We start from the raw sequence: 25,533 nt of genomic DNA on the forward strand, positions 1-25,533 counted from the left end.
AGTCACCTCGTCTGAACTGGATTCTTCACGTAGTCAGGTCGTAAGCTTGGACTACACAAAGTGAAGATGTTTGGAGATCATCCTCTAAAATGTCAAGCGATAGCAGTTTCAAACAGCCTTTGGGTCATTTTCCTCTTGAATTTTTGACTTGATATTCGCTAGCGATTTAACCTCAATATCGATGACGTGATCCTACAAAGCGCCTCATTTTCGACATGATAATACCGAGTTATGCCACCAACAGAACGGCGTTCGTTGCCTTTGGTATCTTTTCAACTTTGGGAACTATAGAGAGCACCAAGATGAACGACTCTCCCGAAGATTTTCGATTGTAAAGAACGCCAGTTACCGAACAGTACTTCGCTCACCTTGCTCTCCTTGTTCCCTTAGGTCTGACAAGACCCCAGCTGGACCAATGACCAGCGTATTTGTTCTATAAACGACAACTCCTTGCGTTGAACAAGCGCTTGTGTTACTCGTCCGTCACCCAAGTGTGACAAGACGCCAACTGAGAACGATTTTAGCGATACTTAGGGCCAAAGGTCGTTATTTTGAAATCTATAGGTTAAATTATATATTGAGAGCACGTAATTATCAAGAACACTGATGTCCCACTATCCGTTTTTGCCCGTGGTGATTATAGGGCAGTGAATCGGTCTGACCACAGTGAGGATTGCATCGCAACTGACTTCTTTAGTGAACACCGACAAAGAAAGAGAGAGGTTTTGATGTACCTGTCATACTTCGAACTAGGCTCCTTAAATCTCAGTAGAACAGATAAATTCAATGAATGAAAACCTTTAGTATGAAATGTGTCATAGTGCATGGCAGGCGTTTCGCTAGGTCGTGGAAACCAATGCCGAGAGGACGAGAATTCTCTATGAGAAACTGTGCGGCGTCTATTGCATTAAAAGTGTCACTACCTGGCACATACCTGGCTTGAAGAAAGCAAAGTACAGCCAACAAAAAACACAAAATACTACTTTTCTAAATCCTGCTAATCAAATCTAATGGTAGGTCCACTAAGCAAGTGGGTTTTCCAAAAAATGTATCATTAGTTCTTAAGTCCTTAAAGCGAGCTATTTTGAAATGGAACAAGTCCACAACTATCCTACTCACCGAAACAAACGTAGCCAATGTAACTGGTATAATTTTTCCAGCGACAATCACCTTAGTTTGTTGCGTCATCTCCATAAAGGTGATCAGAAGGCTTTTAAATTTTGGTCCTTGACCCGTCCAATCAGATGAATAAATAGCATTCACAAAATCGTCTGTTGACGACATGAATTTGTTGGAAAAATAACAACAGGGTAATATCTGAAGTATTTCCGCAACGAGGAATAACATAATTGTTAAAACCTCTGTCAGAGACAATGAATAAAGAAAGTATAGTAAAATATTCATGCAAAATACAAGAGCCGTCCCGATGAATTGAAGGAATATTGTGTAGGATACCGTCCCTTGGAGAATGTCAAATATACTGTAATATGAAAGAATTTTATAGTTAAGTTATTCCGGAAGTCTGGGCTCTAGCAACCCAGTAAGGATCAACTTATTAGAATAGAATGACCTCCTATCTTATAAAATATTAAGAATTTACTTCATAATAAGACGATGATCCTCAACACAGTCGGTGAATTCCTTGCAGTTCTCTAAATCAGATTTGTTCGGATCAGGCTTGAGATTCTCAATTCTTCCCATGATAATACGAAGATGTGTGTTCAGGATATACAAATAGACCGGTCCAGTCGAATCATTCGCAGCTTGCTGAACACAGAAGACAAACTGGGCGATCACCTGGTACAACCAAGTTATCCAGTAAAGAGTTGCACTCTTCGTCCAATCATAAGGCACCCATACTGGGAAAACCAAATTCTGACGATGAGATAAGGCCGCATTTAGCTCAAACAGAGTATTCACCACGATATAGCATATGAAAACTATCCAGGCGAGAGTATTACATCTTTTACAGATTCTTTCCATGTAATCCCGTTGAGACTCAGTGGTTGGACGCACATCCAACTTCTCCAAGACGTCACGGATCCTAACCAAATGACGACGCATCAACAAAATGATGACATATTTGTATCCACAAATGATCAGGCATAATCCCATGGTTAGATTGCTGAGCAATTCTTTAAAGCTCTCCACGTAGAATAGCTGCCCAAGAAACATTATAGAGGTTGTAATATTGATGGTGATAATAATCGTGGCCGTATGGATGGTTTGATGGAATCGGTAGGTATCCACGGCGTAAACTCCTTGGAGCGTCCATGCAATCCACAAACTGCGAAATGCATCATATGAATGCATCCTTTCCGAAGTTTGCATTTTCCAGATTGAACTTTTGTTCTTGCTCTTGGACTTATTTCACTCTGAAAATCACTTCACTGTCAACTTTTCGAATGAGGTTCCTGCCGGAGTGACTCGCTTTATATATCATACGTGAAGGGTTCTCACACTTCTATGAAAGCAAGAAAGGGGGTTGAAAGTACTCTATTATGTGCAGACTATTTACTTGCATCTATTAAAACTTTTCTGTAAACTTTCAATAGTAAACAAAAATAGAATTCAATACACTTTGGCAAGGAAGTTTAAGGACATCTGAATTTGCAAAGCTTTCGGTGGAAATAGAATGTAAGTAGGATGTTATTTGTGACCAGAATAATGAGTATATTTAAAGACATAAGGGGAGAAAGTTTTGAAATTTAAATTTCATCACAATTATTTTTATCGCGAATTCTTTTCGGAAAATCCCTGGTATATTCCACCATTGCACTGCATGTGGGGGTAAAACGCCTTCCCTGTTTTGAATCCCTTCAAAATTTCCCGGGAAGCCTACACTCTTTCTCCACTGTTTTGTCCCATGAGTTTCTGGAGTCAACCCCTCTTTGGATGTCCTGAGATTCCATTCCTGCATTGCATCGAATAGCCAGCACTAGAGTTGTCGCTCTTCCTTAATATGTGACCTATTCACTGCCAAGTCCATTCTCTAATCAATGTATCTGCAATATAGTCCATCCTTTGAGACTAAGTCGGAAAGGAGTTCGCTCATAGCACAACAGAGGCAGGCTAGGTGATGGCTGTAGAGTGCAGAGAGGACGACCTCAAATTGATGTTGATGTTGACATTTTATACAAAGCAGCATAAACGAGCCTAGAGTGGTTAATGCAACTTCCAGCTCTTTGCCACTGTCGTTGGCATCAACAACGCAAATTGTTAAACACCTTTGAAGCTCTGTGCATTAATATAGATCGCGAGGGCGTGGCCACCCGCTATACAGGAAACCATGCTATTGTTGACATTTATTTTCCAAAGCTTCTCGTCTCCTTCTTTCGCCGAACACCAACGTTTTCTTCGGCCAAGTCAACCAATGACGCGAAAAACTAATATCAGTCCGTAATTACTATGATAGTAGCGAAAAGACAGAAAATCTGAACTGACAATGGACCCTAAAGACACCACCAGCAGCAATAAGGATAGGATGTTGAGCAGTCCATCCAGAGAAGCACGGTGAATGCACTGAAGATTCCTTCTATGCTAGAGTCGAAAAAAAGAAAAGCCAGCAAAAGAGATCCTCATCAAATATACTGATTATTACAGCAAAAGGAGGACTCACATGTCCAGAGATCGTTCAGAAGGTTGTTTGGTATTGGCTCCTTGTTGGAACTAGGAGAAAATGGAGTCACATTAAAAGGCTTCCTATTGATTGAGTTTAGACCTTCATAAAAGGATCGAATCAACGCTAGATAAAATAGCAGTGATGAATGGTGACTGAATGCAAAGGCTTAGATGGAACCTCTACAACGCGAAGATGATAGAGGAGGAGGAAACCACGAATTGGATTATAATTGGTGCATAAGTCAACTGAGATAAGTCCATGGAATGCATACGGTAGTACAGAGACTGTGACGATAACCCTTGCAAAAAACGTCAACTGGGTCAGCTATTGAATGCGAGAACAGATGTCGCCAAGGAGCTATTTTTGATTATTTTTTGCGAGGAACTGTACCAGAAAGCAGGGGTGAAGACCATATTGCCAAGGACTGGTGGTAACTCCACAATCGACTTCAACAAGGCGTAAATGAAGTTGATATAGCTGAACTTGAATCACTGCCGGGAGACTTGGTTTCTCAGAGTGTGATTCATAATAAAATTGGCATTACCATCTCCTATGAACAATACAGAGATTTTATTTTCGATTTGGATATCAGATGAACATTGATGCTTTCCAAAAAACTTGGCAATTCATAGTGTTCGGCGAACTCAGACGAAAAAAAGTTGCTTTATTAAACCTCAGTTCGTTATAGGTTGCAAACAGTCAACGCTTCTCAGCGACTCTCCCCATTCGTTGCCACGCATGGACTTGATACACATATGCGGACGTCTGAACCACTTTTGAATCTTAAAAAAAGGCCAATGCACCAATTATTTTCGACAAAACACTACTACACTAGTGACCTTACCATCCATAAACTCTAACCGTGCAACTGCTGCAACGTCTTAAGGCCGGCATACTTCATTACCGATGATCTGTTAATTATGCTGTCAGAGCCCTTCGACCTATCAGCTTAAGATCATCTATTAACCTTTCATTGGAACTTAACTGACATACACTTTGGCAACCCTCCCCCTTCTTTACGATTTCCAGCGATCCATGCACTCCTTCTCTACTGTTCGGCGTGAAGTGCCTATGGAGCGACCCGCTCGTCGGCCATCTTGGGAAAGTGAATTGCAACGCAATTGCCGCTTACTCACTGCCTGCCTCTTCCGCTTTCCAAGCACTTCCACCCACGGGTGACAGGCCTGTACGACGGCGAAGTTTTTCGTTTGTGATAGTATCAGACCAGCATAATCCGATAATACAACACACACAGGCGTTGATGAAGGCTTGGGGATATAGCAGCACTAAAACAACACTAGCACAGATCAGCCTCTAATTGATCCTGATGTTGAGATAACTGTATACCCAGATTTTAAACAGGGCAGAGAAAGCGGAACTACGCCTCCTAGATATACAAATTAATCGACGCCTCCGATGCTCTGCACATTAACGCAGATGAGGAGAGTGCAATGAGCCGTCAGACTGAAAACCATTGTTTTGTTGGTGGATATCTTCTACTTGCCTCGCTTTCCAAATCCAAAGCCATTTAGTCAAGATATTATCAGCGCAGTCGGGATCTTTGAGGATAGATGTCATGATCCATTGAACTCTTTCCAGTGACCAGGCTGCATGAAGAACGTCGTCGATAGCAGAAAGTAATAACGTCGGTGACATGATGCAACCCTGGCGGACCCCGGTTTAAACCTCGAATTCCTTTGAAATTTTATCTCACTGCAACATATAATATGTTGCGCCGTCATGTCATTCTGATAATAGCTATTAGTTTCTCCGGAATGCCCCTCCTGCGTAGAGCACACCAGATACACTCCCTGTTTGCACTATCGAAAACTTTCTCGAAAGCGATGAAGAGCCGGTGAAGCGAAGATCTAAACTCCGCGCATTGCTCTAAAATGATGCGTAGGATGTTAACGTGGTCAATATGAAAGGATCCGAAGTGGAAACCAATCTCCTGTCTGCCGATCAAGCTTTCGAGATATTCTTTGATGTGTTCCAGGGAGACAGGGAGACCATCAAGGATAACAGATTTACTGCGTTTGAGTGCATTGATGGGCGAAGTGAATTTTCTTCTGCTTGATGGAACAGTCCGTATCCGCATATTACGATCATTGGCCATTTCATCCACAAAAGGAAGAACCTCACCGAAAGTGGTACGATTAAGAACCGTGGTGAAGTATGTTTTCTATCTCTTCAGTTGCTCGTTCTCGTGGATGGATAGCGTCCTTCGCAGGACCATCGAAAAATTTCCGATCACATGCAAGCTCTTTCGTGATGCCGTATGCATTTCTGCAATCATTTCGTTCTGCGGCATCTTCCGCTTCCCGCAAACACTACATTGATCTTCCCGAAATTTCACTCGGTATCGAAGTTCGAGCGCATCATGCCCACCATCACTCGAAGCGATCAATAAAGTTTCCAAACCCTTTCATTCCGCGTTCCACTTCGACGATTCCACAGTCATCCAGATCTTATGACACCCCTTCGAGACGTGTCCGACGACCTGCGTGGTCCCCAGAAAAGAGCTTTTTCAATGGTGACCCAATGCTCATCGATATTTTCAGCGAGTTACTCAGTGTATTTGCCGTTCAAGCTCTTCATTGTCGAGCGATAGCTGAATCATTCAAGCGGTCGATGTTGAACTTGGTGGGTCGCAGCTCTCTAACCCGCGAAAAGTGGCAAACGCAGCACACAAGTGAACATAAGCGACCGTCAAATGTTGATCCTTTTCGAGGCCGATGTCAGTGCCGATTCTGTTATGCACATCCATGAGACAACTACTAAATTTAATACTGACCACAAAGGGGATATTGGTCAATTGAAGCCCAACTGGCCTTATGACGGGCTCTGTGCCCGAACAATATACCACCAATTACGAGGCGGTGGAAGCGGCAGAAATTCACAAAACTCCCACCATCCACAGCAAGAAAAAAACACGACAGCGGATTCGCGTCTGCTACTACTCAGCTTTCTAGAATACAAAAGCACCTTGCCGCAAGAGGGAGGGGAGTACTCTCCAACTTACTTCGCCTAGGTCCAAAAGGTCTAACTTATATCGTCGGAATACCCCTTCGAGTTGGAGAAAACGGGCATTCCGAGAACCCTTGCTCCCGTTGTCTATTAGTGTACACACATTCCAGAAACCAATCATAATCTGCTTTCGCTAGACAAAGATCGCAACTGTGAGGTCAGTCCCTATCCGACGTTTCGGTAGCAATAAAATTTCAAAATTTGCAGGTTGCTAGCTCAGAAATTTCTATCCCGGTTACTCGCCCCTTAAGCCAAACAGGACAGACTTTGAGTATACTCTTAAGTCCCAACTCACAGGGCGCAAATCCTACACAAACCATAATGGCATAATTTGATGTTGAATTTAGGGGGGGGGGAGTCTTTATACAGACAGGGATGGAGGCGATTAAATAGAATAGGCGACGTTTTTCTAAATGCAGCCATGTAGGGTATCTAATGATCCATCAGTATCTTTTCAAGTTGTTACAAACTAAAGGAGGGAAAGAACAATAAGTACAAACTTGTGGTGAGCTAGCATTTATCCTCAGAGGAAGAAGGGAAGGTGGGCGTTCCAATTAAACTATCATCGGACCGATGAAATGGATAGGTATAAGAGGAGTCAGTATAAGAGACTAAGAGGAATGACGCGCTGGACGAGGAAACATAGAAAGGAATGCAGTCCTAAATAGATAGAGAGAAAAAAAAATATGGGTTCCCTCCGTCAGTGAACTTACATAATGCAGTCAGGTCTCTGTGTATGCCAAGATCCCAAAAAATTGTTCGAAATGGCGACCTGAAGCGCCTTGGCATAACAGATAAGATAAAGACCGACAGCTTGACTCTTAAGTCCCTAACATCTTGATCGAATAATTCTTACAGTGTAAAGAGAACTAGCTACATTTTTCAATGGTGGAGGTGGGATGCTCTGAACTACTGTATATCCTTGAATTAGGGTTTTTTTAAGGCTTGGTGAATAAACCTTACGGCAATCAGGAAAGATTGTCGAACGCATTTAACTCGTTGAGGTGCGGCACTTTAAAGAAAACTGTCACGAGCTTTGGGTTACAATCTTAACTAAGTTCACCCAAGAAACGGGCGAAGGTGCCTCTACCCGTGAGATTTTCCAGAACTTCTTCCATGTCTGAGGACGCGGAATGATTTTGACAGGAAGACCACTTTGAACCAAGGGCCACTGGAGTGCACCGGAGCAATATCTGAATTGAGACCAAGAGTAGCCTGCGATATTATACACAGTCAACCAAACACTACAGCAATCAGGAATACCTGAAGTTAGGGCAGGGATGATCTACGATGGTACAACGTAAGAAACCGATGTCCTGGCAAAACGGTTGACCGACGAAGCTGTATAATTCCTTCTAATGGGACACGAAGTTCAGATAAAAACGGAGTGGTTGGGGCCGACGGTTTGGCATCAACTTTCAAGACTACACTGGAACAATGAGGGATCGACGAGTATGAGGTGTTTACCACCAATCGGAGCAGTTTAAACGACAAAAATCGGGATAGAGCTTTGGCTGTTTTCCTCATTTTGGCTCTGGTAGTACAGTATGCAATTGTAGACGATGCCGATGGAGCCATCTAAACCTCAAACGAGCACCAATGCTTGATGTTTTCGATGTCGGGACCAGGCCTGTTGTAGTAGGTGTATCAAATTTTAAGGAGCACATCACGTCAACCATCGCATCACGATATGGTTTTCCGCTATTTCACAAGTAATATAATTAGTAAAAGAGCACAGACTTAAGCACACTGTCATGGGTTTCAGATCCAATATATGCTTATTTAATGACTGCAATATTAAATTATCTTATTAATGGTTCACATTTTCACTACGTACAACAGGTGACTTTAAGGATTAAACACTGTCAGTACACATCGCGCTCAAGAAAAAATCAGATGAAAGACAACATCGCCCTTAATACACAGGGTTCAAAGAAAACGACCCACATTTGTGATCACCAGTTCGAAAGGGGACAAGTGCTTCAACATTATCTATTATATGTTTAGGTCGGGGCTCAAAAAGTTTTGAACATTAGAGAAAATGAAGCGGCTTATTGGAGCACTGATAGGCGTTCCACTCGCAACCAGTCAAGGGTCCCGGTTTTGTCAAAGTCACTTAATTTACTCAAATCCGCCTGAAATGAAATAATGCCCGATCTACCACTTTTATGATAGTTGATATTTTATCTCGGAAGCAGCACCAACCACTTTCAATATGTTGTTCTCCAGGTTCAATATTGTTGGGTCAAAGAGGGATACCACAGAAGGAAGAAGGGCAAAGGCAAAGGTACGAAACAATAGGCCACTGATGGAGCTGATAATCCTTTCTGATTGAGCACTAGATATGAGCACTTAGTCCTGCTACGAATTTGACTGATCGACTTGATTTTGTAGCACAATAAAGATTTGCGCATTCAAGGTCCACAAAAATATGTAGTAGTGTAGAATTCGCAAGAAATTAACATGCAGACAGTACACTTTTGGTTATTAATGGCCTCTCTTTCTTCTTCTTTTTTAACCCCCTTCCTCTTCAACAGCAAGGTCAGCTAGTCCAGATTGGGTGTGCCACCTCTTTCAGTCATAAGCATGGTCTGGGTTCAGTTGAGAAATTTTTAAACCAACTTCTAGAATTTCAAATCAGCGTAGTTTCGGTCGGGTTTTCGGTCCCTTTTTATTCTTTTCCAAATCAACTGGTAAATTATCGTTGGCAAGGATGACTTGAAAGCACTAGCCACGAATTTCAGGCAGTTTTTAGATGATAGGTGCGATGGTATGTTAATTACAAATGTTGTCATTTGGGACTAGATTATAGCGCACTATGCCACTTATACACCAGAACATTTTTATCTCCATAACCGTGAAACAGCAATCGTAGCCCTGGATAGCTACACAGCGTATAGAGAACAGGGCAACATACACTACAGTTGATTGATGAGTACCATTGAAGATGCGAAGTAGTTTAGATGAGCCTGTCACACTTCAAGCTTTACTCTCTGGGTTGCAATGATCCCGGGAAAAAAGTCCAGTCTAAAACACAGTTAGACGCTTTTTGTAGAGCAATGATGGTAATATAAAAAAGGCGATATTTTTTACAAGGTTCCTTTTTGATGAGTCCAAACGCATGTGTTATGGTAATAGTTTGACACACAGATGACACACTTTTTGGCAAACCCGGTTTCGAGGAGATAGCACAATTCTTGATAAATCTAGCTTTGAGGAAACAGCACAATTCTTAAAAAACCCGCACAGTTCTTGACAAACCCGGTTTTGAAAAGACGACACCATTCTTAACAGACCCAACTCTTATGGAGAAGACACAATTCAATATAAATCGGATTTGAAGAGCCGACATAGTTATTGACAAACCCAATTTTTGCGAAGGAAGCACAGTTTTTGATAACTAGGATTTGAGGAGCAGATACAGTAATTGACGAACTCGGATTCAATGAGAAGCCACAGTTCTTGACAAATCTAGCTTTGGGTAGACGGTACAATTCTCACAAACTCGATTTTGGAATAGCACAATTCTTGACAAACCCGACTTTGGTTGGACGACACCATTCTTAGCAAACCTAATTTTTAAGGCAAAGACATAGTTCGTGATAACTCGAATTTAAGGAGGCAACACAGTTTTTGACAAGCCTCTTTTTTACCAAGAAGACACTGTTCTACACAAACCCGGTTTAGAGGATACAACGCAGGTATAGTTCCTGATAAATCCACTTTTGAGGAGACGTCGTAGCTTTTGACAAGCTTAGCTTTGAGAGAACAGCACAATTTTGAAGGGTGTTAAACACATAGTACACTTCTTGATCAACCCGACTTTGAGGAGAAACCACAATTCTTGACACACCCGGCTTTGAGCAGACGATACAGCACTGGACAAAGCCGTTTTTGAAGAAAAGGCGTAATTGTTAAGAAATCCAGCTTGGAGGAGACGACACAACTTTTGACAAATCCAGCTTTAAGGAAACAGACTATACGTAGCAACATACACACAAAACTTCATTTCTGAATCCCGCTGACTAGATGTAATAACAGAATACACTGGACCATGGGGGTTCACCAAAAATACACAATTTATCACCAAGTCCTTCTGAGTCCTTATTTGCAATGGAACAAGTCCAAAATTATCCTACTCACCGAAACAAAAGTAGCCAATGTAACAGGTATAATTTTTCCAGCGATAATCACTTTAGTTTCTTGTGTCATTTCCATGAAGATGATCATGAGTTTTTTGAATTTCGGATTTTGACCCGTCCAATCGGTTGAGTAGATGGCAGTCACAAATTCATCTGTTGACGACATAAACTCGTTGGAAAAATAGCAACACGGTAGTATCTCAACTATTTCGGCAAACAGGAATAACATGAGTATTAGAACCTCTGTCAAAGACAATGTGTACAGGAAGTACAGCAATATATTCATGCAAAATACGATTGCCGTCCCGATGAATTGAAAGAGTATTGTATAAGATACCGTCCCTTGCAGAACGTCGAAAACACTGTAATGTGAAAGGATATTTAAGTTATCCCGGCGGGCTAGGTTGTAGCAACCCAATAAGGATCAATAGCTTTCTATGTTGCAAAACAATCAGAACTTACTCCATTATAAGTCGATGATCCTCGATACAGTCAATGAGCTCCTGACAATTCTCCCAATCAGATTTATTTGGATCGGGAGAGATATTCTCAATTCTTCCCATAATAATTTTGAGATGAGTTTTCAAGATGTACAAAAAAATCGGTCCAGTCACATCGTTTCCGGCCTGCTGAACACAGAAAAAGAACTGGGCGATCCCCTGGTACATCCAAGTTATCCAATACAAAACTGCACTATTCGACCAATCATAAGGCACCCAAACCGGAAAAGCCAAACGTTCACGATGAGAAAACCCCGCATGTATCACAAACAGAGCATTCACTGTCATATAACTTGAGAACATCAGAGTGGCCAATCTATTACACCGTTTACAGATACTTTCCATGTGTTCCCGTTGTAACTTGGTTGTTGGACGTACATCCAACCGCTCCCAGGTTTCACGGATCCTAACCAGATGACGACGCATCATCAAAAAGATGAGATACTTGTATCCACAAATGATCAGGCATAATCCCATGGTTAGATTGCCCAGCAATTCCTTGAAGCTCTCCACAAAAAATAACTGCCCAATGAACATTATGGAGGTTGTGATATTGATGGTGATAATAATCGTGGCCATGTGGATTATATGATAGAATCGTAAGTTCTCCACAGTGTAAACTCCTTGGAGCTTCCATCCCATCCAAAAAATTCGGAATGCATCATATGAGTGCATCCTTTCCAAAGGCTTCATTTTCCAGATTGAACTTTTTTGGTTTAAATTCAAACTGTTAGATCAACTACACTTGGGAAATCACTTCACTGTCAACTCTTCGAATGAGGTTCCTGCCGGAACGACTCGCTTTATATATGACAGGTGAAGGTGCCTCATACCTCCGTGACAGCAGAAAGGGGTTCGAACTGCTACAGCTGCAGCTCATTTACTTGCATATTTTAAAACTTTCCTCTAAACTTTCAGGCGTAAACAAAAGCAGAATTCAATATTTATAATGTCCGAGACAGCAAGACTAGTACTAAGTGAGCAATAACTGGAAGAAATGCGGTAATCGGTCGGGATTGATTAAATTATCAGGAAAAGGAATTTTTAGACCGGTATTCCCGTATCGGTTTCAATGCAGGGTTGCGTCAAGTTTTCAAATAATTTGGAGTGAAATTTGGAAAAGATGTAGAAACAACAAAAACCAACTTCCGGGATTAAAGAATAGACCAAAGCAGGAGGGAAGGGTTAAACAAGTTAGTGATTAGAAGCTTGGTACTTTAGGTATGGAGGGTTTTGTGCATTTATTCAGTAAGGATGTAAAGATGCACAACAGTTCCATTTGTAAACATCTCATTCTAATATCTGTTAAGCATATTAGACTATCCAGTGCAATACGATGCTGACATTCTGGATACCATGTCTCAAGGTATATTCATTTATGTGAAAAAAACACATTGACCTACTATAACTTTGGTGACAATAGTAAGATTTCAACCAAACTTTCCAGTATCGTTACATATCAGATCATAGCCTATACTACTGTAGTTTGTGGCGTTATGCATCTTGGTTGAACTTAAAGGGTTTAGGGTAAAAAAAATTGAAATATAATATTATTAATCTTTTTGAGTAGGTGAGGAGTAAGATCAGATTCAAGCGTCACAAACAGGCATCATCATGAGCTTTTTCAAGTTTTGTCGACTGCGTAGTTTCTGAAAATGAGTGCTCGATTTAAATGTGAACATTCTAAACGTTAAAATTAAAAGATGCTTCAAAACATGTGATCGAGACCTTTCATTTAATACCCCACATGGTTATATTCGATGAATAAAAATGGTTACGTCCCCTTCTGGATGTTAAGGGCAACCCCCTTTTTTATGTGTGGGACCACCCTTAAACATCATGGATAGGGATCAAAGTTTCAACATTCCAACAAAATTTTTTGTTAGTATGTGCAACCGTCTCCGAATAAATCTCGCGTAAAAAATAAACAGATGCAAAGCACTGATACCAAAAATACAACAGGCATTTACGTATACTCGTAGGAGGCAGTATGGCGTAAATATCTAATGAAGTTCTGAAGAATACCCAAGCCAAGGGAGGAAGATAATAGAAGTCATCTAGGAGAAAGATGTCTGTCCTAAAGTCGATGGGTGCGGTGACCTCTGAAGGGCTAACAAGAGCGCTATTGGTGGAAACTTCAACATAAACGATCCTTTTAGGATGAGTGATAAGGATCACCAATGACGGTCACCAATGTCAATAAGCGAACAGAGAAAAATTCTACTCGACTCGACCACGAACTATGCAACAATGCTCGGCATGTTCGGCATGTGCACTATGCGGCTAAGGATCATGGATGTGCCATTAGGGTTCCTTACTTTAAAGTGAGCAAGGGGAGGTGTAAAGACTGTGCAAACCGGTAGCGCCTGCACCAATGCAGACAACGTCAAAAGCACTGACATTTATGATAGATGAAACTTTTATAGATGCAACAGCGCAAAATACATCAGGCAGAAGGAAATTCTGGAACCCCGTAAAAGACTAACACAGCCTTATGGAGAAGTGAAACCTCCCCAGCGAAGTCGAAAGCGAAAAATTGAAGAATCGCCTTCAAGTTACTCATGGAAGGATACAGTCCTTTCAACAATAGTGTGCAAGTACACTAAAGACTCCACTTAGACCATGGTGGAAAGCAAGAAAAAATTGCGAAAGCTAACCCGAAAAGCAGTTAATGGAGAAGAAAGATGATCTTACATAATCTGTGATCCTCCACAGGATCGAAGCAAATACTTCATTAATGGATCTAGTTGGAAGTGTGAACCGTACAACGCAGAAAGCCAACTTATTCTTTGTATTGAAAACAGATGAAGGCAAGCCAGAAGAGCTACTGAAGAAAGAAGAATTGTCATTGGGTGAAGTTGTAGAAGTAAAATTGAATTGAAAACACACAATTATAGTATGCAAGGACTTGGAGGAGATTACTAAAGAGGAGGGGATTGTTCAAGCTTTACAGCCCTAGCTACGATACTCTATCGACAAGGATGGTTCAATGTTGGAAGTTTAAAGCGGAAGGAGAGTTATCGCAGCTGACAAAGTCCGAGTGTGTTGAGTAGTCTACCAATGATAAGAACCGACATCATCAAAAGGACGCTTCAGGCCTCTAGAATTTCTATACATAATAAAAAACTAAACCATTCTCATTACAGATCCGATCTTCGCCCTAAATGTGGGGAAAAAATCATATTGTTAAGATTAGTTGGGGAGAATCAAACTGTCTGTTCTGCACGTGAATTGATGATCCCAGCATAGGCCGGCAGGGTGAGAGGGGTTGGGTGAGGATACGGGGAGATATGGGATCAAGGCAATTGAATCACATGAGAAACTATAAAAATCTCCAAGGACGGTTAAACAAGACCACAATTTTCCAAAAGGAAGGCTATGTATTCATCTAGAATTGCTATGCCATGCACCAAGCCTCATGACGCGGAGTTCAAATCAACTCTGAGGATAATGGCCTGCGATTTGAGCCCATTGTCTAAAAAAGGCAGTTCTAAAACGAACATTTTCCTTAAATATTGAAAGTGTCAATACTTTCGTTAGAAATACTTTAGTTAACGACCTTCACTGACACGCCAATGAAGAGTACAAACAAAATGATCTTCAGGCCATCATTATTGGAATCGACCACTCTACAGGAAAAAGTCGATGGCGAAAATAGCTGTGAAATGGATAGTCAAAAGATTTGCCGATGAAACTTTGAAAGATCTACTTCTGCAAGTACAACGCCAAAAAGAAACGCTAAGAGTCAGGTTGTATAGATCAGCGAAACGCTCCTACGAGTATTTGACGCGTCCATGCCAAGGTGCACTAGCTTCCAAAAATAAGCATCGAATTTCTGGTAGACGTCAGCCCTGTGGAAACGTGAACCGACCTAGATACGATTAACTACATGAGCAATTCACAGAACAAAAATTGCAAACCACACCTCTAAAAAATAACAAGTCGGGAAACCGGAAGCTGGACGCTTCAGGTACGAAAGGTTTTGTGTATTTCTTAGTACGTAGCACGTAATATATCCATATATTATGTGAGAGTATCCACTTTCGGGTGATATTGACATTCATAGTCTTCAATTTTCAAAAAAGCAACCTATTTGAGGTATTATAGCTTTGTTAGTAATAGTGTGATTTCCACCAAACTTGGTAAGGGCATGCTCTATATTATAGCCTATATCACTGCAAAATTTCATGGTACTAGGATCAACTTAAGGGGAGTTTCTAACCAATTACTAAAAATTGTAGTAATATACTATTATTAACTTTATTTAAACAGATATCGGCATGGAAGGTATTTCAGAGCCCAGGCACCATATAGTGGCAGCCTCCTGATTTTTTTCAGATTTTTCGGTTTGGTAGTTTCTGAGAATGGCCCCCTTAAAGAAGTGATCACTTTCAACCCCCCACGCTCCCCAACCTTTCAACGAATGTCAAAACTAAGATCGGCTTTGAAAAGTACTAATCGAGACCTTTAATTTGATACCCCACATGACTATATTTGATGAAAAAAATGCATGTATGGGGCATGTATGGGGACCCCCCTTAAATTCGACGTAAAAAGATGTAATTTACTGTATGCGTGAGCGTTCACAGTTCCCACCGTTCTACCAAATTTGGTGTCAATCGCTATTACCGTCTCCGAGAAAAATGCGTGTGACGGACAGACAGTAAACCGATTTTAATAAGGTTGAACTTTTTACGGAACTATCCTAGTATGGTCTCAAAATTTTGATGCGTCATTTAACAAGGTATACGCTATCAAACAATCAAAAAAAAATTCGAAGAACAAAAATGTTTACACTGGGATAGCACTTTAAGTGACTGTGTAAGGAAGCCAACTCGAAATCCTAAGGTGGCCAAGAATATCTTCATCTTCTTCAGCCTTGGCCAAAGAACCAGAGTCGGCTCGTCTTGATTAGTTGTGCCATTTTGTTCGATCATAGGCCAAATCCGGATGGAGCCACGAGGCTCTCAAATCATCATCAGCGTATCACACCACCTTTGCTTCCACCGGTCTTTTGGTCATTTGCTATCGACTTCTGATTTCAAATCAGTCTTAGTACATGAGTTCTCGGTATCGAAAATGCCTCTATGGTAATTTTTTCACGAACAGCGCAACGCCATATTGGATGTAGATATTCTCATTTTGGTAATCTGCATTACCGCGAGGCATCGTTCATTGCCTTTTATATTCGGACCGCACTCAGAACCATAGAAACAAAAGACAGGACAACAATGCTAGAAATTTTGAATTTGAGACGTTCATATATGCATCGATCACAAAACTGCCAGTTTTGGAATACCACTTTATCTCTAGGATGTCTTGAAAGATGCGACGAAAATAACCAAGAATAAGATATCTAGCCCTCCATCCAAAAGGTGGAAGAAATAAAAGCCAGTACCCATCCTCAAACCAAGCAAACCATTCTGTTGACATCCGCTCAATATGCCTTCTAAATAATGTTGAATAACAATTCGAATGAATAATTCATAATAAATTAGGGATCAGTTCGGAATTCGAAGGTTACTATCATAATACCGCGCTCGATGTGAAGAATATCTTCAGTTTTGTTTGGTGGAATAAAATACTGAAGTGTCTAATTAAATGAAGCGGAACGAAGTACTTGAAGTATATCATTACTGAATTTCTAATCAAAAGGCTTTTGTACTACAATGCATAAGAAAGGTTGATCAAACACATACCGAAGAACATGCGCATCCATCCTAGGTCCACTTTGGGAGATAACTAAGTATAGCAGTAAGCAGTGACATTATATTTCGTTATCAGCGTAACCACCATTGGTCTCGCGTTGTCTACTGGATATAGAGCTATTTCATGACTCGAATTGAATTTTAGACAACACAGGAGCAATACTTGTTACTAAGCCGAGAAAAGATACGCCCTCAAGGATCTAAGTTAGGGCACAGATCATCCATTGACAGCCTGCGTTATAGGGTAATGGTTGATGAGAGGGTAAATTTCAAGTTACATTTGAAGTGTACCGCCTATAACATGGGTGCACCGATCGCAAGAATGCTACCAAACAAAGATGACCAAAGGCGATCCTTTACCCCTTATCTCGAAGATGGTTAACTTGACCCTACATATGCAGCTCCACCCCCACTTCCACAAAACAAGTTCATGAACCGCAAGTTCGGCGCTTCAGAAATTGCAAATTTTGTCAATTTCTTACGGAAAAAGTTTGGATGTTCACTGGTCCCATTTACATCATCATTTTTTTTCAGATTTTTTGAAATGGATTTTATATTTTATTTATAGATTTAGATTTAGATTTATAAACTTCTGATCCAGCCCTGCAACCTGCACAATCCCGAGTGGAAAGTGGAAGGAGAAGGAAGTGATTTTAGTGGATAAGAGTCTCATTTGATCGCCTGGCAAGAGTAAGTGGTAGCTGTAGCAGCTTTCCGCATAATCAGAACATCCTTTTTTTCTGTATACAGATCTCTGGTGCGTGAACTGACATAACCACGGGAAGATTATCTAGACTACAAAACCAAATTGGAAGGTGACAGAAGCAGAAAACGAAGAGGAGACCCTGCAGCTCAGTGCTCCTTTTGAGAGAGCGGCCCACAGGAGGTATTCAAACGAAGTATAACCCATTTATTCAAGAGAAACGGCCGCAGCTAGTAATCCAAGACCAGGAGATAGGTCCATTTAGGAGATGCTTGTCAATTCAAAGACCTCCCCGATGTCAATTGTTACAAATGAAAAAAATCAGAAAAGCTTTATGAAAGGAGTGAAAACGTGTTTAAAAAAATAATCTGCCAACACTTTCTTTAGGAATTGGGGAGTTCTAAGTCCGCATCCATTCGATGTCAGCCCGGACCAAATGGAGAGCACTTTGCTCCCACTCTTTATTGTTCACCGACTCCCCTTTTTGAGTTTAACACCCAAGGTTCAAAAAGTAAAAGAGGAACAAAGACGACTACGGTTTCGTATCAGGGCAGAGGCAACTCATCAGACGCTGGCTCACCTCTGCCCTGGGAGCAACGTAACCGAAGAGGCTCGCAGATGTTATACGCTTCCTTTCATAATTCGCAAAACACGAAAATGGTGTTTATATTTCAAATTATATTCAACGTAACTCCGCCCACAGTTCGGACCAAAGCTTGGCCGGAGCCAGACACTTTTTTGTGAAAATGGGTAGTCTAAACATCGAAACATTGTGAGAGCCAGTCCTTCTTAAAGGGTCACGGGAGGCATACGAAAGAGTTCAAGGAAGAGCCTAAGGCTGCTGCACCAACAGTGTTAGAGAAAACCACAACAATACAGCCATAGACTTACGGATGATATACCAGGCTTATAGCTTAGAACTTAAAAACGCGTTAACTAAATGAAATAAATAAAATAAAAATAGGAAGTTAATTCAAGTAAATCTGACTAATTATAGGAATGTATACTATAGGACTTGTTTCATAGACCACTTACAAAAAATGGGTAAAAATTGTCATTGTAAATGAACCCCTTAGAAATATATAGGCCACGAGTTCGACTGGTAAAGCTATGATATAGACGTGCGTCACCTACTGGCTCTGGACTAGCAATATATATTTGTACGTCCCACTAAGTCTCAAATTGTCTAAATTTTCCAGAGACTTCAACGGGTAGACACTGGAGTTCAAAGGTAGAAAAACCGAAACAAGGAGGACGTATATCAGAAGCTTTTACAGCTTTGGACATAATACTGACCAACGAAAGTGATGCGACCTTTCGGCAAGGGGGGTCTGGTTTAGATGTAGATTTAGCCTTTGTCAACGTCAATCTGACGCGTAAGATTTCATAAAACGTCAGCCAGAAGTACACAGCCACCACTAGGCAATAGGTTTTGTGAAAAACAAAACCTTATTAAAATCGGTTCCCTGTCACTTTTCTCAACAATTGGACAGATTTATTGAAGCGAAATTTGGTGGGAATGTTGGAAATGTGAAATCCAAGTAAATTACATCATTCGACATTGAACTTAAATGAAGCCGCCATATATGCAAAAAAAAGGGTGCAATTTTTTTTTTACCAAACATAACCAGGTGGGGTTAAAGTAAATAAGTAAAAGTAAAAGTCTTGATTAGTACTTTTTGAAGCAGATCATAGTTATTATATTGGTCGAAAAGGGGAGTAGTGCAGGGACTAGAAAAACGTGAATTATTTCAAGGATCCATTCTCAAAAACTACGAAATGGAAAATTTGAAAAAAAATCGAAGCAGTTCATGCGCATAGCCTATAGACCTCAACATACCATACTCTTCGACACAATATCTGCTGCAATAATTATAAATAGTACATAAGTATGTTTTGTAAATTTATTGCGAACCCTCTTAACTTTATCTAGTACCGCAATAATTTAGGTTTAATATAAAGCACACTACTGGAAAGTTTGGTGCACATCGTACTATTATTAACAAAGTAAAAATAGATCAAAGTTTTCCCTTTCACGTCAGATTACTGCTTCCTCAGAGCTAAAATGTCAGTATTACATTGAATTGAATGCCAGACATATTCGATGCATATACACTACAAGTGGAATCGTGTCCCAAAATATTCTTACATAAAAAACTCCACAAAACCCTTCATGCCTGAAATGCTGAGATTCGAATTTCTGACTTACTGCTGAAGGTGACCAACAAAGCGGGAAACCCCCATGCGCAAAACCAAAACCGAGAAGCGTGTCAGACTATCTATGTACAATGCACAAGCAGACCTTGATTAAAGTGTGGTTATACCTGCCTAATAAAGCTTATCCCCATATAGTGCAACGCACAGCAAGGAGGCGGACATTCACTATCGAAGGGCCTAACTAAAGAGCCAGACAAGCTGCAGTAAATAGAAAATAAGAGCAGACCTATGAGAAACCAAGAGAGATTGCTTTAAGAAGATTTGCTTCGAAAGGAACTTAAGCCAGAAGGGAGTGCCTATAAAACCATGATGATCACGTGCCCTATCTTACTACAAATTATTGAGACATTTTTCTCCCACGGGAGAAGGGCACTGACAATCTTCAGAGGCTACTAGAGGATACGACAAATCCCGCATCCCCCGCGGAGATGTGATATTGCCATAGGGGATGAAAACCCTTTCTAATGTCCAGGATGTAGGCTAATGTAGGTACCTTACAACTAAATTCCAGCTGAACGTCGGTTTTCAGAACTATGAGTGGATGCTCAACCGAATGACCCATCCGGTTGGGCAACTAGAAGTCCGGGATAGAGTGGTTTCTATCGCATGACAGACATTCCTGCAGCTAGCCGCGAAAAGGGTTTTTTCGTCTTTCTTTGGAATGGGTATGATTTAAACACACTTCCAGTTCGAAAGGAAATGGGCGTCCAGCAAGGTGAATGGTTGAAAAATGTTAACAGGATGCAGAGCATTTGTTAAGGATTATGGAAGGGATTTTATCAAGCCCGCTCGACTCTTCCGACTTTTTACTCCTGTTTTGTTCGATGAATATTGCGACAATTCGGGTATGACGAAGTTTTTTGCAGGATTGAACCAATGTATCTCTTTAGGAAGAGAGGGTGCTTCAAAGGTCCGGTCTGGCTAAATGTTTGACAGTAAGACAGTAAGAATCGAAATAAGTTAATTGATATAATGATTTCAGCTTCAAAGTTTTGGTCAAGCATGTGGAGTACGAAGTGGTGTGCTTATATGAAATAGTTAACAAGGACGTTTGCTTTTTCATTAGGGGCTATGTTTTGTAGAAAGACATGGTTACCGTTCGCAGTCTTACCAAGTCGCGAGAATACTTGCTTGCGCTCTCTGAATATGGTTAAGCTTAGCTGGATATTGGAGAGGTGGTTATTGGGGTGGTTAGTATACAGAGTCAAGAACCTTTCACAAAGTGAGATATCGAAATCATGGTTCTTGCGGAGTATAGCGGGAAACATCATTTTTTTAATAGTCTCCGCCCTAGAGTTTTTCTGGTAGTATACGTTTTGCAGGATATCTTCCGAGGAATAAATGATGCTATAGTAGTTGAGGGACTAGCACGAATTCGTCGCATACCTAAAATGCTTCAGTTGATTGGAGAACTGTACCGTTAATTTGGCTCGTTGGGAACTTTGTGGTTCTATGAGAATTGGAGTTGTGGCAGTTTGTCTTTCAGAGATCTGTTTATTAGCCGTCGATTGACTACAAGAAGTGATGGCCAAATTTGTTAATCGGAAAGTTAGATGTAAACAATAATGACATTGCGATCGCTGATGACCCTAATGGTTTCAAAGAATGGGACAATGTTTGGTTCAGAATTAAGTTGATGCTGCTAGTTATCAGGAAATAGTCGAGATATACATGGCTAATTACGTCCAGCGGTGGAGTTTGCGACCGGTGTGTCTGGGAGTTAAATCGCCTCCTATTTAATGGTGAATTAAATAATTGATCAAATTGATCAAATAATTGATTGAGACAATAGAGGGAAACGACGATGCAAAGCGGCAGGTGGTTTCGATTGAGGCAACCTCTAGGGCTTTAAGCGACAGTTATAGTCAACTCATTTATATTCGTCGCAGCACAATGCTAGGTGTAGATCACAGTTTTGGAAAAAAATTGAAAATGCAGATACCTACCCACGACACTAAGTTAAGGCTGTTTCACACCAAAATTCTCTCTATGTTGCTTTATCTAACCAAAGCATAGAAAGCGACCACCACTTTTATTCAACTGCATCAGACTTTTCTCAACAATTGTTTCCATCAAGTCCATATCCCATTCAGATACTCATGGACGGACTGAACACAAGGCAAAAATGGCACTGAATAGGTCACACACTAAGAAAAGATAAAAGCTGGATTGCATGGTATGTCCAGCACCCAGCAAACTTTTATTACTAGTCGAGGCTTCCACTTATGAAACTGATAGCCTTTTCTGACTGAGCAGTTTGTGTGTAATCTCTGTTCTCTGGCGTGCAGGAAAGAACTTCACTTTTTACTTTAAACGGTTTAGATAAAAACCAAACTGGCATGAAACGTACTATTTTAAAGAAGTTGGGAAAATTTCTGATTGTGATCATTTTTGGCGATACTTTTACGTTTCCGAGATTATATCACCAAATTTCTGCATTTGATTTAAACTTGGGCCGCAGAGTTTCCTCAAAAGGTTTAGCAGAATAGAGTTCAGGACGGATTAGGATATCGAGGGTGCATTTTTGGTCCCAATACGCGTCTTTTTTTTTTCTCTTTTCTCTTTAGACTTTTGTCTTGTTCGGTAGCAGGGTTAACTCGTCTGAACTGAGCTTGTCACTTTTCACTTTTGAAGGTTGTATGTTTGTTCCGAGAGGAGGCCAGATGTTTTCACATGGATCTTCCAATTGACTTAGATATTCATGACGATTTTAACCAACAACTGTCATCAGCACAAAAGCTATCGTAGTAGAGCACTTTAATCCAGCGAATAATATCCTGTATGAGACGCAGTTAAAGGACAGCAGTGTAGAGAACGCGAGGTCTCTCACAATGCTCCTTCTTGAGGAACCAAGATAGTAGTTAGATAATAGTTGTTAGATAATAGTTCTTGACTAGTCCTGCTTTAATGAAATGGCCCACTTCTTGACGAACTCTGCTTTGAGATTACGACATAGTTATTGGTAAACGGGGGTTTGGGAAGCCCACACGATTATTGAAAAATCCGGCTTTAAGGAGACGACACAGATCTTGACAAACCCGACTTTGAGGACACGGTGCAGCTCTTGCAACCCCGTCTTGGAAAGGGGACTTATAACAAATACACAAAACTTTTTTTCTGAATCCTTCCGTCTGGATCCAATAGCAAACTACACTGAGCGACCAGGTTTTACCAAAATATGCACCATTACTTATTAGGTCCTTAAAACTATCTAAATTGAAAGGAAACAATTCCAAAACTGTCCTACTCACCGAAACAAAAGTAGCCAATGTAACTGGTATAATCTTTCCAGCGATAATCACTTTAGTTTGTTGCGTCATCTCCATAAAGATGATCATAAGCTTTTTGAATTCAGGACCTTGATCCGTCCAATCGGTTGAGTAGATGGCAGTCACAAATTCATCTGTTGACGACATAAACTCGTTGGAAAAATAGCAACACGGTAATATCTCAACTATTTCCGCAACAAGGAATAACAGAATTATTAGAACCTCTGTCATGGACAATGTGTACAAAAAGTAAAGTAAGATATTCATGCTAAATACGCAAGCCGTACCGATGAACTGAAAGAGTATCGTGTAGGATACGGTTCCTTGAAGAATTTCGAATACACTGTAATGTGAGCAAATTTCATCCTTAAGTTATGTCGTCAAATTAGGTTGGAGGAACCGAAAAAGAATGCGCTTCTTAAGAAGAGCTTGATAGGATATAAATATTCAGAACTTACTCCATAATAAGACGATGATCCTCAATACAGTCAATAAGGTCCTTACAGTTCTCCAAATCAGTTTTCTTCGGATCATGTCTAAGATTCTCAATTCTTCCCATAATACATCGAAGATGTGTAGTCAAAACACTCAAATAAATCGGGCCTGTTACATCATTGGCAGCTTGCTGAACACAGAAAATAAACTGGGCGATCGCCTGGTACAACCAAGTCATCCAAAACAGAAATGAATTCGTCGTCCAATCATAAGGCACCCAAACCGGGAAAGCCAAATGCTCCCGATGAGAAAACGCCGCTTGTATCACAAATAGAGCGTTCACTACTAGATAACTTAAGAACATCAGAAAGGCCAGCCTATTACACTTTTTAGAGATACTTTTCATGTATTCTCTCTGGGACTCGGTGGTCGGGCGTACATCCAACCGCTCCCAGATATCACGGATCCTTACGAGATGACGTCGCATCATCATAAAGATGATATACTTGTATCCACAAATGATCAGGCACAATCCCATGGTTAGATTGCTGAGTAGATCCTTGAAGCTGTCAACGACGAATAATTGCCCAATAAACATTATGGAGGTGATGACATTGATGGAGACAATAATCGTGACCATGTGAATGGCATGATAGTACCGATAGTTCTCCACAGTGTAAATTCCTTGGAGCTTCCATCCAATCCAAAAAATCCGGAATGCTTCATATGAGTATATCCTTTCCATAGTGTTCATTTTTCAGATTGGACTTTATCGGTTTATCTCCAAACTCTTAGTTCACTTTCACTCTAAAAATCACTTCACTGTCAACTCTTCAAATGAGGTTCATGCCGGCGTGACTCGCTTTATATATCACTGGTGGAGGGACCTCATACTTCCAAGAAAGCAGAAAAGGGGTTCGAACTTCTATACTGTCATGTGTACACCATATTTACTTGCATATATTAAAACTTTCCTCTGAACTTACAACCGGGAACAAACAGTATTTAATATTTATAACGGCCAAGACAGCAGGACTAGTATTAGGTGAGTAAAGACTGGGAGATTGGCTAATCGTTTGGAATTGATTAAATTATCAGAAAAGGATGTTTTTAGGTGGGTACTCCTACACTGGCTCAATCCAGGGTTGTTTCTAATTCCCGAATAATTATATGCGCTATATTAAGGAAATGTGGAAAGAGGAAATCGACAATAAATAATATTCAGGTATCCTTAGTGTATACAACAGAAAAATCTGTAAATATTTTTTTGAGAATTGTGGGGTCCTAAGTCCTAACTTGATGCCGGACCGGACCAAATGGGGAGCAACTTACTCGCTCGTTTTTTGATCCACGGACCCCTTCCTCGGAAAATCTGTACCCAAAGGTTATAAGAATCTACAAAATATTAGATGTATTCAAGGCCACGAGAGAAAATCTGATCCCAGAGTGAAAATCATGCGGTCCTTGTTGTTTTTTTAGCTGATTCCACTGCCTGTCTTCATTCTGGGAGTCCAAGCCTACGCCCGCTAGAAATCCACCAACTTCCTCATTCGCCTATACCCCTCATCACAACTGTGCATATCTTGAGGAAACGTGGTCGGCATTGGTGTCACAACTTCATTATTTCGTCCTCTCTGTAAATGGTTTGTGATAACGAGGGTGCATTGATCAAGTTGGTTGAGCTTCAGCCTCTTGATCTCCTTGCCCTGGAGCCGAATTCAGGATCGTCATGGACGTTTGTGTTCATCTTTGTGCTGCCCCAATGCTCTAGGCTTATCGCTTGCACAGCGCCAAGTGTGATGATAATAAAATTAAAGCGCAGTCCCATTGTACATAAATAAAAATAAACAATGAGGAGACTGTATACCGATACTTCACCCTTCACAAAGGAGGACAACTGACATTTATAT

At 40.7% G+C, this 25,533-nt stretch overlaps 1 protein-coding gene across 9 annotated transcripts in view; it reads right to left on the reverse strand.

Moving 5' to 3' along the window:
- The window catches only part of LOC119654752 (odorant receptor 33a-like), a 49,732-nt gene that overhangs the window by 16,995 nt on the left and 7,204 nt on the right, over positions 1-25,533 (reverse strand). The window contains exons 1-3 of one of the 9 annotated variants that reach the window (XM_038060290.1): positions 24,283-24,456; positions 23,647-24,189; positions 23,171-23,531 (exon numbers count right to left, since the gene is read on the reverse strand). In XM_038060290.1, coding sequence (XP_037916218.1) covers positions 23,171-23,531; positions 23,647-24,189; positions 24,283-24,377 — 999 coding nt within the window. In that variant the 5' untranslated portion in view covers positions 24,378-24,456. Of the gene's footprint in view, positions 1-1,119; positions 1,481-1,600; positions 2,418-10,792; positions 11,154-11,253; positions 12,074-23,170; positions 23,532-23,646; positions 24,457-25,533 lie in introns of those variants that run through there. The other 8 variants (XM_038060292.1, XM_038060291.1, XM_038060289.1 and 5 more) reach the window with 8 other exon arrangements.

The sequence above is a fragment of the Hermetia illucens genome, chromosome 4 (assembly GCF_905115235.1).
Source record: "Hermetia illucens chromosome 4, iHerIll2.2.curated.20191125, whole genome shotgun sequence".
In the NCBI taxonomy this organism is placed as follows: domain Eukaryota; kingdom Metazoa; phylum Arthropoda; class Insecta; order Diptera; family Stratiomyidae; genus Hermetia; species Hermetia illucens.